The sequence below is a fragment of the Oreochromis niloticus genome, linkage group LG22, assembly GCF_001858045.2.
Source record: "Oreochromis niloticus isolate F11D_XX linkage group LG22, O_niloticus_UMD_NMBU, whole genome shotgun sequence".
Classification (NCBI taxonomy): Eukaryota; Metazoa; Chordata; class Actinopteri; order Cichliformes; family Cichlidae; genus Oreochromis; species Oreochromis niloticus.
Genome location: NC_031985.2, coordinates 15,657,880 through 15,673,604, shown reverse-complemented (window position 1 = coordinate 15,673,604; position 15,725 = coordinate 15,657,880). Strand labels below are relative to the sequence as shown.

The 15,725-nt window shown below is 39.9% G+C and overlaps 1 protein-coding gene across 1 annotated transcript; it reads left to right on the top strand.

Moving 5' to 3' along the window:
* Positions 1–1,144: 1,144 nt before the first annotated feature.
* LOC112843595 (uncharacterized) lies at positions 1,145–7,771 on the top strand. Its single transcript, XM_025902568.1, has 2 exons — positions 1,145–1,712; positions 6,605–7,771. Exon 2 carries the CDS (start codon positions 6,917–6,919, stop codon positions 7,769–7,771), a length of 855 nt encoding a protein of 284 aa, XP_025758353.1. The 5' UTR covers positions 1,145–1,712; positions 6,605–6,916.
* The last annotated feature ends 7,954 nt before the right edge of the window (positions 7,772–15,725 follow it).

Here is a 15,725-nt window from a genome sequence, read left to right as displayed (position 1 = left end):
GTGGTCCAGGCATCTGACAAAGATGCCTTTTGAGCAGCTTCTGGGCGAGGTGTTCCGGGGATGTCCCACCGAGAGGAAACCCTTGGGCAGACCCAAGACATGCTGGAGAGATTATATCTCTCACCTGACCTGGGAATGCCTTGATCTTCCCTGGAAAAGCTAGAGAATTTGGCTAGGGAGAGGCTTGGCTTCTCTACTTAGGATGAGTGGAAAAAATTGGATGGCTGAGCTGGATGGACATGGTGGTGCCACTAAGTTTTCACCCAAAACTTGACGAGCTCAGGAACCAAAGACAAATCAGACCTTCAATTTTGGGTTTTAGTTCGAACCCAACCCCTGCCAAAGATTTTGTCTTCAGATTTCATTCAAGTTGTTTGGTGAAAATTTATGTTCAGAACTGAATTTCCACTCCTAATAAAGGTATCATTTTTCTTGTGCTACATCCACAACTGAAATATTGAGCTCTATCACCCAACGAAACACTAGACACCAGGCTCATTCTTCAGACATGGTTGCAACATCTAAAGTGACTTTGTTCTTGGCCTTCAGAGAGTCAGAAGTACTCTAAGACAGAGGTCCCCAACCCCCGCGCCATGGACTGGTACCGGTCCGTGAGTCGTTTAGTACTGGGCCACAAGAGTTGAGGCTCTGGTGTGAATATTAGGGTTTTCATTCTTATTTTGTTATCCTTGTTATTGTTAACTCGGTTTCCCAGGGTCTTTTCCTGTGTTATAATGAATAAATCTTTTTTTGGTACCAGTCCTGGTTTTATTTTGTTGTATTTATCCGCAACACCTTAAAGGCCGGTCCGTGAAAATATTGTCGGACATAAACCGCTCTGTGGTGCAAAAAAAATTGGGGACCACTGGTCTAAGAAACTAGACTAAAGCCTAGACAAGCAAGTGTCGTTGGTTCACTTTGATATGCAGTTTCCATTAAAGTACTCTAGCGTCACTTTTGCAATCCACATCTGGCTGTAGGTTCAAGTCCCACGCCTGACAAATGCTTTTTCTTACATGGAGTACACTTGCATTCATTCATACGTTCAGTAGACTGTATAGCACAGGCGTAGCTGTAATAATTCTTTAAGTAAAACAACAAAACACAAGTACAGTCAGGAATAGGTTGCTGCAAAAATATTTTTATTAAATGCATTGCTGTTTGTGATTCATATTGCTTGCCGGAAGCTCGTCCTTGGACGGCCTGCTGGGCGGGAGAGCACGCCTGTGTAACATGTCTTGATAAAAAGAGGAACGGAATGTTCCAGCAAGATAGCCACATACTGTTGTATAGTCATTTTTCTGAGAAGAGCGAAAATACGCCGCCCTGTTGTGTGGGCACCAGTGACTATAAATGCACGAATAAAAAGGTACACTGTGTGACTCTCTTCTGAGATGCTCACCCATGTACATGTGATTCATTACGCTGTCTCATTGTGTTCTGTTTATATTTGCAGTTTGCCATTTGGGATTTTCCCTTAACATTTCTTGGTCCTTCAAGCCGGATGGGATGGGCTATTTAAAGCAGCTCCCATAAGAGGCACCTCACCAGATCCCGTCTGTGCGAGAAGCCCACGTTGAAGTCTGCCGGCAGCTCACGCACTAGGTGTGTGATAAAGTCCAAGGACGTGAATTCGGGTCTTGGCCAACGTTTTACAAGCGGTCCGCACCGTCGGGGGCTGATCGGGTGCATCTGAAGAAACCACCACTAAGGTAAGACGGAAAACTTTGAGACAGTGAAAGTTTGCGAAAACAAAACTTAGAGAATAGGCTCGCCCAAGAGCGGCTGGAAGCCATAAAATAAAATAGAGCTCATCCAGAGGGATTGGTAGCTCCCCGCAGAGGGTAAAATAGGCTCGCCCAGAGGGGCTGGAAGCATTAAGCTCGTCTTGAGGACTGGTAGCTAGCTCGCCCAGAGGGGCTGGAAGCATTAAGCTCGTCTTGAGGACTGGTAGCTAAAGATAACGCGCGTCTAAAAATTGTTTGTTCTATACTGTTTGTTTATGTTGGTGGAATAAGTTGATTTTTTTACAGCACAATAAGGAGGCTGAACTATTCCACTACTTTGTTTACTGTTGGTCGCTGAAGTACTGGTGAACTGAGAGGAAGGTCGTGTTTCATCACGTAAAGGTGACACCGCTTTCAAGAATAGCTTGAAAGTAGAAGGGCGTGTCAGCTACCTCTCTGTTCTCGTGCCAGTGAAAGCGCCGCAGGTGTGTGTGTATTACTAAGCGCTAAAAGAAGCATAAACTAATAATGGGTAATAAAACAACAAAACTCACTGCTGACGAGCAGTGGCTAGAAAAGAAATGTCCAGGTGCCGGACAAATTAGTGCATATAGATGGAGAAATCCAAAGAAAACTAAATGTCCCACGTGGGAGGGAAAATGCATTAACTAAATTATAAGAAACCCTCCAAGCAGAAATAAATACTGAAAAGGAAGCTAAAAAGAAATCAAAGCATACACAAGAGTTGTAATATTTTAAAGCATGGAAAGAGGAATGAAGTGGAATAAACAAAAGGTTAAATTAAGGTTAACTTAAATTAAAGCAATGAAACAAAATTGGGAATACAACCAAGCTGAATGAATAGAATGTGTGAAACCAGATAATTCACACAAAATATATCAAATAAAAAAGAGAGATGCATAAGGCATATTAAGGCTGTGTCATTGTTCAGCCAAGGAAAATGTCTCCAGCTTGGGAAGGTGTGAAGCTGCAGATTCACACAGACCCGTGATGGATACATAATAAAATATAAACTAATATACTATTGTATATTAGTAGTAAAGTAGTGTATTGTAATATACTGTTGCTGTTATAAAAAAGGAAAAACAATACAACGATAACATTAATAATGACATACTATTAATAGGAAGAGGCACCTCAGTCAGTTATGATGCGAGGTGGAAGATTGTTAAAAGTAGTCTGATTCAAGCTTAAGGTTTGCTCAAACTCAGTACAATGATATAGGAGATGAAGAAAATAAGGAAATAACTACACTAATCAGGTGCATAGAGACACTTGACCTGCTTGTAAACCTGTCATCTTAGATGAGACTTTGTTAAGATGAAGAGCAAACCTATACTAACAACTAATGAGCCAAACCCTGTATACAACAGCTAAAGCTACAAGATTGAGAAGCTGAATTAAATATGTGGACACTACCAAGCTAATGAGGAGCGGTGACGCGCATGGAGATGCTGGTTTTGCTCACTACAATTGTATAAATAGAGTTTGAATTCATTACTGTGGATGTACAGTGAGTGACCTCTATATATCTTGAAAAGCATGTCTGAAATACTCGTATGAAAGCATATTTTGAGTGATTTTAACTGTGTGAATGCTGTGAGTAGTAGGTTTTGAGTGATTGGGTGTGATTTGTACAAAAATAATAAAACATAAGTAATAATAACACTACAAAGGTTCATAGTAGAGTGTGTGAACGAGTGGAAGTTTGAGAGAAAAGGCAGTGTGTGTGATGATTCCTGATGTCTGAAAGAGCTCAATTTAAAAGTGTGTGTGAAATAAAGGTGTATCGTTTTTAGATCAAGGGATTTAGATTGTTTTTAGTAGAATTAAAGAGGGTTTTTAGACTATAAATACAATGAAAGACAGAGTCTGCAGAAACAGGAAATGTGTGCCTGTCGGTGACAGGAAACCGTGTGTGTGTGAGGAGATAGGTTGAATTTAGAACTCTGTGATAAGATGCATGAATTAAACCGTATTGTAATAAATATTTGCAATGAAGAAAGCAGCTTACACTCAATTAATATGAACGCAAAGCCTTGATGATGCCATAGGCAATTTGTTTTATTTTTGTTTGTTTGCTTAGTAAGTTTGGAAAATAAATTTGTGATCATACTTGTGGATCACAGTGGCACATAATGATTAGGCATATGATTTACTAATGGAGATGTAATAACTTTATTCTAAAATTCAAGGAGAACAAACAAGAACAACACCTTCAGTTGTGTCTTGTTGTTGTTCTCTGTGTAGTGTGCTGAGTTTTGTTTTTTGTTCCTTTTTTAAATGTTGCTTGAGTAATGAGCACTGTAACTTCTGAAGTGGCTCTCACCATGCGTCCTTGATGATGATAAGTCCAGAGCCAGCTGAGAGCTGGGTTGTCTGTTTTGTTTTATGTGACAAGGCTGAAAAATTAAAACTTAGTTTCTTGTTTTGAAAAAAAAAGAAAAAAAGGAGAGGTTTTGTGTTTCTCAGCCAAGAACAACTACAATTTCATTTTCTGTTTTGAGACAGGATAATAATAATAATAATAATAAAACAAAGAGTGATGTTTTGCTTAAGTGTTGAAGCAGGCTATTACTGCAACATACCGTCTAGTGCATGATCTGCGAGCAATATATGAAATCATCTTATTTATCTTTAAATAAACTCCAATTATGGAGACCTGAAGTCACATGCTTAGGGCACACCCTCAGGTGAAGGCAGAAAGCTACTAAACAAAGAAAAGAAGCCATACAAAATGCGCCACAGCCAAAAAACTAAGTATTCACATTCTTTCTGACTCTTTGTGAGCCTGAGTTATGACCTTGGCTCCCTGTTTTTCTGCTTCCACCAAGGGTGGGGGTGACGCTCCCGTGGCATGTGCTCTGTTCTCTTTACTATCACAAAGAAAAAAAAAAGAGAGAGGCCCCTACTCTCTGAATACAATATTCTCTTCATAACTCGGCAGTATGAAATGTCATGAAACAGTGTAACTCACTCACAGTAAATCAGCAGTATAGGATAATACAAACCTATCTAATAAATCTAATGATTTTCATATTCTTTTAACTAAGAAGTGTGATGCAAACTAAAACTATATACTGATTACACAAGAAGTATGATGTGGCCTACAGCAGTATCATGATTCACTCATTTTGATTACAGGTATAATGTAATATAATCTCACAACTGCTACAAGCACATTTGCCTTTCTTAACACACGCGAGTGAAAGGCAACTGTTAAGAAAATGCCCTTTTGGGTGAGACAGGCCCAGAGGCCCTGCATGCAAGCGTACTAACACACATACATGCAATGAAGAGCAGCTTACACTAGAGCACACACTATATGTGCGCCTCTATATCTCACATTGGTGTTAAAACAGGAAAAACTTAATAGTTTTGTTATCAACTGCTGAATTTACCCACTACTGACATTTAACTCTCCAGCTTGCAGGACAATAGGTGAAACGTTTGTGAAAACAGAGAAGGAAAAATAAAGACACAGAGAGAGTCTGGTATGACCAAGCAGTGATCAGACAAAAAATTTAGTTGGTAATACAATAAATTGTGAGATGCTTTCTCCTTGATTGATGCAACTCAAGTAATTTACTGTATGGAGGAAATTCTCTTTTGTGATAATCTTTTGAACGTGCATTTCTGTTGACCTGTCAATTTAGCACATTATAAGCTGATATGCAAATTAGTTGATTGATATTAGATTTGAAAAAATAACTGTATTATGAAATAAGTGAATAAGATGTAACAACGGTTGAAATTAGTTTCTTGTTTCTAGTGTGTAGAGAAGGTTTTATCATGGCACACATCTGTTTACATGGGAGGAAACTCCTCATGTGATGCGACATTTAGCAATTTGCAAGTGTGCAGCACATCAGAAGAATGACTATGAAATTACAAAGGGAAACAATTTTACTGACAAAGGATGAACAAAAAGCAGCTCCCACAGCTGAGCAAAAGAAATGGCTGAAATGCGGAGCGCAACTAAGAGATGACTTGATGATTTGTGAAGGAAAACCAATACTTCCAAAATCTCTACACACAACAGCAGCCTTAGTGACACATGGAGTTACTCTCCATGTGTCAACAGGAGGGATAGTAGATATAATCTCCAAAACACTTTTACACTCTAAATTTTTTACACTCTAAATTTCGAAACTTCAGCAAAAGAATTTGTCAGAACATGCACGATTTGCCAAAAAAAACAAAAAACACAATGCACAAAGGAATCTCAGACCAAGAAGAGGTCATTTTCCCACACCACCTCATCCTTTCCACACGAATCCACATGGATTTTATTGAACTAAATGAATGTCAAGGCTCAAAATACGCTCTAGTGATCATAGACGTATTCTCAAAATGGCCAGAAATCTATCCAGTAAAGAAAGCAGATGCCATTTCAGTAGCAAAATGCTTATGTAACCATTTCATTCCAACATATGGCATCCCCACTCTAATAAGATCAGATAATGGGACACATTTTGTCAACAAGGTAATCAGCAAAGTCTCTGAAGCACTAGGGTTTAACATCAAATATCACTGTGCTTATCATCCTCAAAGTGCCGGCCTAGTAGAAAGGACAAACGGCACAATAAAACAGAGATTTAGAAAATGTATGGAAGAAACAGGAAGGCCGTGGCCAGAGTGCATAGGCCTAGTAAAAATGTGGATGAGATTAACACAAGGTTCACAAAAACTTACGCCTTTTGAAATCATTCATGGCAGACCATTTCCGCTGCCAATCACAAGTGAGCCTTTAGACAAATCAATCAGAGAAACTACACTAGCAGAATGGATGTCAAAACTGCTGGAAAACAAAGATATTGTTTTAAACAATAAACTGCCTTCTGAATCTTCTCCAGTATCTTGCAGGTTGAAGCCAGGTGATTGGGTCCTGATTCGAGTTCTCCAGAGAAAGAATTGGAGCTTGCCGCGCTGGGAAGGCCCATACCAAGTGCTTATCACCACACCAACTGCCTGTAAGATAGCAGAGAGACCATCTTGGATTCACCAAAGCCACTGCAAGAAAGTGAGTGACAGCCTAGACTCATAGACTCCAGCACCCCTACCTTCTGGTGATCTACCTGGTGAAGAGAGGGCTGATTGGGTATATCCCGCCCTCTACTTCTCGCCAGTAGTCTACTCACCCGAGGATCTAGGTGTGTTTGGCTGTCATGAAGACACTCGCCGTCCTAGCAGCTGTCCTCCTGCTCCTAGCAGGACTCCTCGCGCTTTTCGAGGACAATAAAGAAGACAAACAACACCACCTACAGACAAGGTGGACACATGACAACTCACACCTTCGTGACATGACACAAGACCACATTCACCCATGGATGAATAACGCATGGCATCGCTACGTACATGACAGAACTAAGGGAGAGCCTAACAACACTGCATGTTACGTCTGCTCCCACATGCCATGCACCTCGACACATCCCACCTTTTATGGAGACTACATGAATAAAACACAAGCCAAGTGCGCTGCCAGTTTCGCGGGCATTGGCTATCAACATAAGAAAATCATCATTAATGAGACAAGCTCTACCATTCACTCGCTTAACCTGTTTAGTATGTTTATGGGACATCCACAATATGAGTTGATCACCACTGAAAACGCTGGATTAGACAATGGAACGTGTGATCAACTTTTCTGGATCAACTTCAACGTGACGAACCGGAACACATCCATTCACTTCCCAGTGTTCTTGGACCAAACCCCAGGGAAGAACCACTCCATGTGCTACCGGCAAGACAACGGTAACAGACCGCTTGGAAACACCACTAATTGTAATCAGACCGCTGGAAACGGAGAAGGTGCCCCTGTGAACACAGCCAACCCCTCTAATGGCACCTACTGGGTGCAAGGAATGGCCTGGCTATGTGGACAACGTGCTTATTTCATACTACCTCCAGGGTGGACCGGAGTTTGCGCTCCCATCTTCATCTCAGATCACACCTTCAAAACGCCACACCACTTTCTACGGGAAACGCCACAAGGACCCGACGACGACGAGACGTCTCTGTAGTACAACCACATGACCCTATCTGGGGATCAGATGTTCCACAGGAATTTAAGCTTTGGACAACCGGCCAGAAAGAGACCCACGCCCTGTTTCCCTGGGTAGGAGTCGGAAAACATGCTTTACGAATTGAAACTCTGGACTACCGTTTTGGACTGTTCCTGAATGCATCCTGTAACATAAACGATAAACAGAATCAAGAAATTGACGCTCTGCGCATTGCAGTAATGCAACACAGGGTGGCGTTAGACATGATCCTCGCTGAAAAGGGAGGACTATGTGTCCTCTTTAACAACACATGCTGTACATACATTCCAGATAATGTTCACTCTTCCAACATGACCGACGCCTTACGCACGCTGAAACAACTCAGGGACGCTCAGCAACAGGACTACGTCACGAACACTGAAGACTGGCTTACCTGGCTGTTAAGTGGTTCCTGGAAATCTCTTTTAATAAAAGGACTGGTCTTTGTTGGAGTTCTTTTACTTTTACTCTGTTGTTTTACCACTTGTATTTTGCCATGTATACAATCAATGATAAATAAAGTTGTTGCAGTCCGTGTACAGGCGTACTTGACCCTGCCCATGGACGAAGACGAAGATGACCCTCCTAAAGATGACTTATCTATGATGTTGTAATTGATCTGTGAATGACATGCTGATTAAAAATGCCAAGCCAAGAAATCATGCATAGATAACAAACAGATTGTTTAACTATTAGAGAAGTCAAACAACAGGAGGGAAATGCAAAAAGATTTTTATTAAATGCATTGCTGTTTGTGATTCATATTGCTTGCCGGAAGCTCGTCCTTGGACGGCCTGCTGGGCGGGAGAGCACGCCTGTGTAACATGTCTTGATAAAAAGAGGAACGGAATGTTCCAGCAAGATAGCCACATACTGTTGTATAGTCATTTTTCTGAGAAGAGCGAAAATACGCCGCCCTGTTGTGGGCACCAGTGACTATAAATGCACGAATAAAAAGGTACACTGTGTGACTCTCTTCTGAGACGCTCACCCATGTACATGTGATTCATTACGCTGTCTCATTGTGTTCTGTTTATATTTGCAGTTTGCCATTTGGGATTTTCCCTTAACAGTTGCATATGAAATTCTTTCTAAACAACCGTAATGTTTGAATGGACTTTTATGAGCTCTTCACTACGCTTGCCAGCATGGCTTAGTGGGCTAAAACACTGAAAACAGCTCCTTTTCTGATATCTGGTCTCCAAAAGGATATTTCAAACCTAAATTCTAACAAAGATTTAGTCTTTAGTTTTCACTCAAGTGGAAAATTTATGTTCAAAACTAAAATGAACTTGGTCCCCTGAACTTCGAAAAATCCTTTGGAGTTCATCTGGAATTAGCTCTATCATCCATCTGTTCACCTCAGACTGTCGGTACACCTCTTACATATGGGGCTTGAAACTGCATCATGAGATTCTGAGTCTTATCCTCTGGTAGGATTATCACTCTATTAACTAAGAAGGTTGGTGGTTCAAGCCCTGGCTGCTCCTGCCTGCATGCTGAAGTGTCATAGGGCAAGATCCCAAGTCGCCCTCTGGTGGTATACTTGGCTTTTTCTTTTCTTTTCTTTCTACTTATGTAGAAAAAGTGCTCATATAAATGGATGTATGAGGCATGTTGTATAAAGCACTTTGAGTGCTCCAATAGAGTAAATTGCGTTATAGGAACCAGTCAGTTAACCACTTGCCATGCCTTGCCAACTGAACAAGCTGGGCTGGAAATCAAAGGAAGGCCCAACGTATTGCAAAGTCTTGTCTTTTGCCAACTGGGCTTGCTGGGCTATAGTAGCAGTAGCAGAAATGGTCTTATTCCAGTTGATTGTGAAGATGCTGGACTCAAGAATAAACAACAGTGTTTCAAGTGACATTGGGTCACTTTGTTGGCCTCCTTCCATCAGAGAGCTCTAATGTCACTTATGGCCTTCAAATGCAGGTATGGGTTCAAATCCCACTTCTAAAAGAGAACTTTTCTTACATGTACTACAGCTGCCTTACTTCTTATGTCCAATAGATTATGCATTATACTGTAATGGTTCAAATCACATGTAAGTGTTAAAGCAGATTTCTTTTACTAACATAGCTTTACTTAAAAACAGCAGTGAAAGATGACTTTAAAACAAATGACACGTCACCAAGCAATCATCCTGTGTCATCGCTGGAGTGGCCTACACAGCTCATCCCTGGCTTATGTCCACCATTTCCCATGTTTACAGGCTACAGTTTGCAGTGAAGCCATGAAGATTCCTTGGGGTAGTTGCTAATATCAACTGCAAGGGAAATAATTGTGTGGAGCAGATTGTAAAATGTCATCAAACAGCTTGGATAAAATCTGAAGACAAAAGCTTTGGCAGGGGTTGAACCAGTGTCTCCATTTGGATACTAGATGTTACTTTGGTTAGGAAAGAGGAGTTTTTTGGTGCCGTAAACCACTTAGCTATCTGGACAAGCGGAAAGGAATGCTAATAATACTCCATATGAAAACTTAAATGTGCTTAGAAAAAAGTTTACAAGTGATATACGTCTGACTCTACTTGTGTTTTGTACTTTAACTTAAAGAGACATCACAGATAAACCTGTGCTAAACAGTCTATTGGACATATGAATGAATGAAAGTGCACAACATGTAAGGTGTGGGATTTGAACCTATACTTATACAATTTAGAATGCAAAAGTGGATGGGGATAACACTTTGTTGCAAACAGCACATCAAAGTGAACCAAACCCACTGAGGTAACCAGCCTTCAGTCAAGGTTTTAAGACCACTTCTGACGAACAGAACACAAAAGACAATGTTGCTTTACATGCAACCAAACTTGAAGAACAAGTCCGTAAGTGTTTCACTGAGAGATAGTTCATCAACATGAACCAAAGTTACTTGCACTGAAGCTGTTTGGTATCTTTGACCACTTCTGACTTGCAGCATTTTGTACAGAGCAAAGAAGGTGAAACTACAGCTAGAGAAACATATTTGGTGGGTGAACATCTCAACTGGTTACTATACTGAAGAAGTCCTCACCATCAGAGCTCAATGAACAGTAAGCTCATATACATGTGATGAAATTGCTGAAGACTAGTCTTAAGATCACAAGTTTCAAGACTTTCAATTGTATCCTGTTTGCATATATAATGTGGGGTCTTTGGATAATAGGATGGACAAGCTCTAACTGTTGATTAAGACCCTCAGGGAACAGATCAAATCTATCACTGAATTACACAAAGACCTCTATCCAACGCTTACTCCCATCTAGATAGTAGCAGCTTCACATTTTTGATATATGCCTCCCATCAAATTTTAATCAACAATTGTACCTAACCATCTCTTATATGGTGTATTTACAGTTTTACATTGCCTGTAGCTTGGCTAACCCAGGTGGCACAGAAGGAACTCTTTAAGGCCTGTTTTTGGTTGTGGGCTCATCTGGAAGATTTTCGATGAAAGTCTTGGGATCTCTAAATTGGTTTTTAAACTATGATCTTAAAATTAAGTTCTAAATTGGAGTAACTCTGAGATCTACAACTCTGAGTTTTTTGTTCCCCAACAGCTGATCAGAGTTACTTAAAACAACTTTCACCATACAACAGTATGATCAACATGAGTGAAGCATTTGCATAAGTGGAGAAAGAAAGCTATCATCAGTGGGGCTTCTATCCCAGGTTTCACCATAGCTATGAGTAAATATATGCCTTCCATCAAAACTAGCCAAAGTAATTATAAAAAGCAGATCCTCCATTTTAATTCAGCTGATCAAGGAACATGAACATGCATCAGAGTGAACCATGACATTTATCTTAAAATGGGGGCTCATCCAGGATATTTCTGCTAAAAGTATTGCATTGTTTTTATTTGGTGTTTCTGATAGAAAGGCGCTATTCCAGGAAGAATGCTCAACAAACTAAGAGCTTAAAAATAAATTCCAGTTAGAGTAACTCTGTGATCGGCAACTCTTTTTGTTCTGTTCCACACCAGCTGATCAGGGTTAGTTCAAGTCTGAGCATATTTGTACCATTTTCTCAAGTTTCACTACCACTTTGTCATTTGTGAAAAAGTTGTTGGAGACGTGTTGGCATCTTCCATGCAAATTCCATGAAATTCTTGCGAGGGGTCAGATTTGAGGCTACACTCTTTTTATAGTCAGATGTCCTTCAGTTAGTAACGATTCTGCCCTTGAATCTGGCACCTTTGGGCCACTTGGTAATGATTTTTATAACCTGCTTGCTTTTGACTTTTGTGGTTTTAACTTTTAAAACCTGTTTTAAAATACAGGATTGCATATGGCACAAATGTTTATGAAAGATCTCACCTATGAAAGACTTAAGCACTTGAGTTGATGTCAACTTGACTTGCCAAACCTGGATTGAATCTTGACCCAGGTATCATCCACAGATGAAAATTGGGTCTAAACTTGCCAACAGGCATTTGTAACATCTAAAACGCCTTTTGATGTTATTTAGATGGGACTTTGTTGTGGTTAGCTTTCTGGTAGTCCGATGTGCTTTAAGATACTAGATTACAAAACGTACCTCTGCTTCCCAAGTGGCTTTGGTTGTCCTTGGTAAATGCCTGCCATCAGAACACACCGCTGACACTTTTATATTCTAAACAAAGGTGTGGGTTCAAATCCCCCTCTTGACAAAGCTTTAGTCTTTAGCCTTCATTCAGCAGCGGTCTTCCTGTGAAGAGCCCTGAGGGTCTTAATTAGCAGTTAGAGCTTGTCCATCCTATTATCCAAAGACCCCACATTATATATGCAAACAGCATACAATTGAAAGTCTTGAAACTTGTGATCTTAAGTGGGTAAAGACTAGTCTTCAACATCTTCATCACATGTACATGAGGTTACAGTTCATTGAGCTCTGATGGTGAGGACTTCTTCAGTATAGTAACAAGATAAGATGTTCACCCACCAAATATGTTTCTCTAGCTGTAATTTCAACTTCCTCTTTGCTCTGTACATCATGCTGCAAGTCAGAAGTGGTCAAAGATACCAGACTGCTTCAGTGCAAGTAACTTTGGTTCATGTTGATGAACTATCTCTCACTGAGAAAGTTATGGACTCATTCTTCACATTTGGTTGCATGTAAAGCAACATTGTCTTTTGTGTTCTGTTCGTCAGAAGTGGTCTTAAAACCTTGACTGAAGGCTGGTTACCTCAGTGGGTTTGGTTCACTTTGATGTGCTGTTTGTAACGAAGTGTTATCCACATCCACTTTTGCGTTCTAAATTGTATAAGTATAGGTTGAAATCCCACACTTGACAAATAGCTTTTCTAACATGTTGTACACTTGCATTCATTCATTCATATGTCCAATAGACTGTTTAGCACAGGTTTATCTGTGATGTCTCTTTAAGTTAAAGTACAAAACACAAGTAGAGTCAAAAATATATCACTTGTAAACACCTTTCTAAGCAATTTTAGGTTCATATGGAGTTGTATGAGCATTGTTATCCACTTGTCCAGCTAGCTAAGTAGTTTACGGCACTAAAAATCTCCTCTTTCCTGACCAAAGTGACAACTAACATCCAAATCAAGGCACTGGTTCAAGCCAAACCCCTGCCAACGATTTTATCCAAGCTGTTTGATGAAAGTTTACCATCTGTTCCACACAAAACATAATCAGATAATTTTAATTTCAATTACTTTTAATTTCATGGGCTCAAGAGTTCATTGCAACTTTAAATCTGGAGACAAAAGCTTGCCAGGCATGAGAGTTGAACACAGAATTTTATTAAAAGTCTATAGGACCCTTTTAACAGGAAGGACTAAAGCCTTGGTTTGGGCTACTTAGAATACCCACTCATCCTGCCAGTCTAAAAACAATGTTATCTATCTAGACTTTACAGTCACATAGAAAGCAATGACTTCCTGACGTTGCTAAATGTGGATGAGTTAAATAAGCTCCTGCTGGTCAGCAGTATTTATTCCTTATCTTTTACATATTTCAGACAAGGGTGTTTTCCGCCTATATCATTTAGTTAGTTATTGTTAAGTCCTTGATGTCAGGAGCTTAAGACTTCCACATGGTTGATGACTGAGATCTTATAAAGGCGTAAGATACTGGACTCAAGAAAGGACCGCTGTTTTCCTAGTGGCATTGGTTGACTTTGTTAAATGTCATCCATCAATTCCAGCTAGTGGCACTTATGTGTTTGGGTGTGGGTTCAAATCCTCTGGATAAAAATTTTTTATTGACATTTCATGTCTATATTTCCACAAAAGAAAAAGAGAAACACAACCAAATAATTTCATTTCAAGTATTTATTGCCACGTGCACATTAAACTCCTTCCACATAAATGGTTAGTAAGTATTTGCAGACAAGCTGGCCTCCATGCAATCTGCTTACAACCACTCATTCAAAGGCAGTCGTAAGATGAAAAAAAGGTGTAAACTTTTTCACCTAAACATCTAAAGTGAGTGTGTGGCTACTGATCTGTTAGTCAAAGGTAGTCAAAGATATTGGACTGCAAAATTGACCTTTCCTTCTTCAAGCCTAGCCAAAGGAACTTACCGGTATGCTTTTCAAATACAGGAGTTGTTTCAAATCTTACTCCGGACAAAGCTTTTTTCTTTAGATTTCATTCAAATTGCTTGATGAAAGTTTGTTTTAAACTCATGACATGAACTGTGCTCTGAAATCATACTTCTTATAAAGATTTACATGCACTACATGTAAATCTATAGACTGCCAAGACAGTAGACTAGGCAGTCTGTCACATTCAGATGTGTGGGAACAATGATGCATCTAAAAGCAGCAGGATATTAGCTCTCCAGGAGTGGAGTGGAAACCCCTGATTTAGTGGAAAAGAAACTGGCTTTCAATTGCAATATGGACTCTTACACACTTAACACAAATAGTACTAGATCAGTGACATGATTTGGTAATAACAGCATCTTAGAGTAGCAGAGGTTCTGAGAAGATGGCCATCTGGTATTTTAGAGGAAGCCAGTAAAACTGCAGAAACACTGGAGTAATTTGTTCTATGGAGGGGATTCTGCCAATGATATGAGCCTCTGCATTGTAAACCAGATGAAGTATATGGCTATGTTGTTCATAAATCAGAGGCGGACTACAGTACTTCATTACAAAATGGACCCCAGCTTTCCAAGTGGCTTTGGTCAGCTTTGGTAAATGTCATGCACCTGAGCAACAAAAGGCCTCTTATATGTTCTAAAGAAAGGTGTGGGTTCAAATCCCACTTCTGACAAAGCTTTTGTCTTTAGATTTCATTAAAGTGTCCTGATGAAAGTTTTAAACTCATAACATGAAGTGCAGTTTGAAATCCTACATTTTAAGGTTTCATCTTGCATGTGCTACTGTCTTATAGCTCCATCATGGCCTAAAATAAAGGACGTAAAATAATTGAGGGTTTTTGTTGAAAGCGTTACAACTTTCTGTTTGGTGATATGGTTTCAAGCCCCATGTTGGGCTCTTACCCTTTTGAACAATAATGTAAAGTCTTAGTATAGCTGTCACTGCCACTGCAGAACTGTCATGGTATTTCTGTAGGTTGTATGCCTTAGAGTCTGAGGTGAACAGGAATGAAGACAGCAGAGTCCCTTGACAAATTCCTGTACAGCCCATCACCAACTCAAAGGACTGCCCAATTACACGTACCGCAGTTGTCAGTATGATTGCCTTGCTCAAAGGCTTTCCCTAAAAAAGAATATGCGTTGATGGCAAAATATGTTTCTTTAATACCTTTCAGCACTGATGGTCACTTTTCAATGGGCAAACTGCCAGATCCATAGGCATAGACGAACCCACTAAACATCAGAGACTGACTTTTCTGAACACTAATTAAAACTAGAAAAATTTGCATTTCCTGCGAAAATGCAGTTTGGATGCTGTAACGCTGAAGCTGTCTGCTAAAAATAGCTGAAAAAGCTGAAAAGTTGCAGAAATTGTAAAAACTTTGCAGAAGCAAAGGAACTTT

What these genes read in the sequence shown, in the direction of transcription:
- LOC112843595 (XM_025902568.1), top strand. Translation starts at nt 6,917, where the DNA reads ATGAAGACACTCGCCGTCCTAGCAGCTGTCCTCCTGCTCCTAGCAGGA.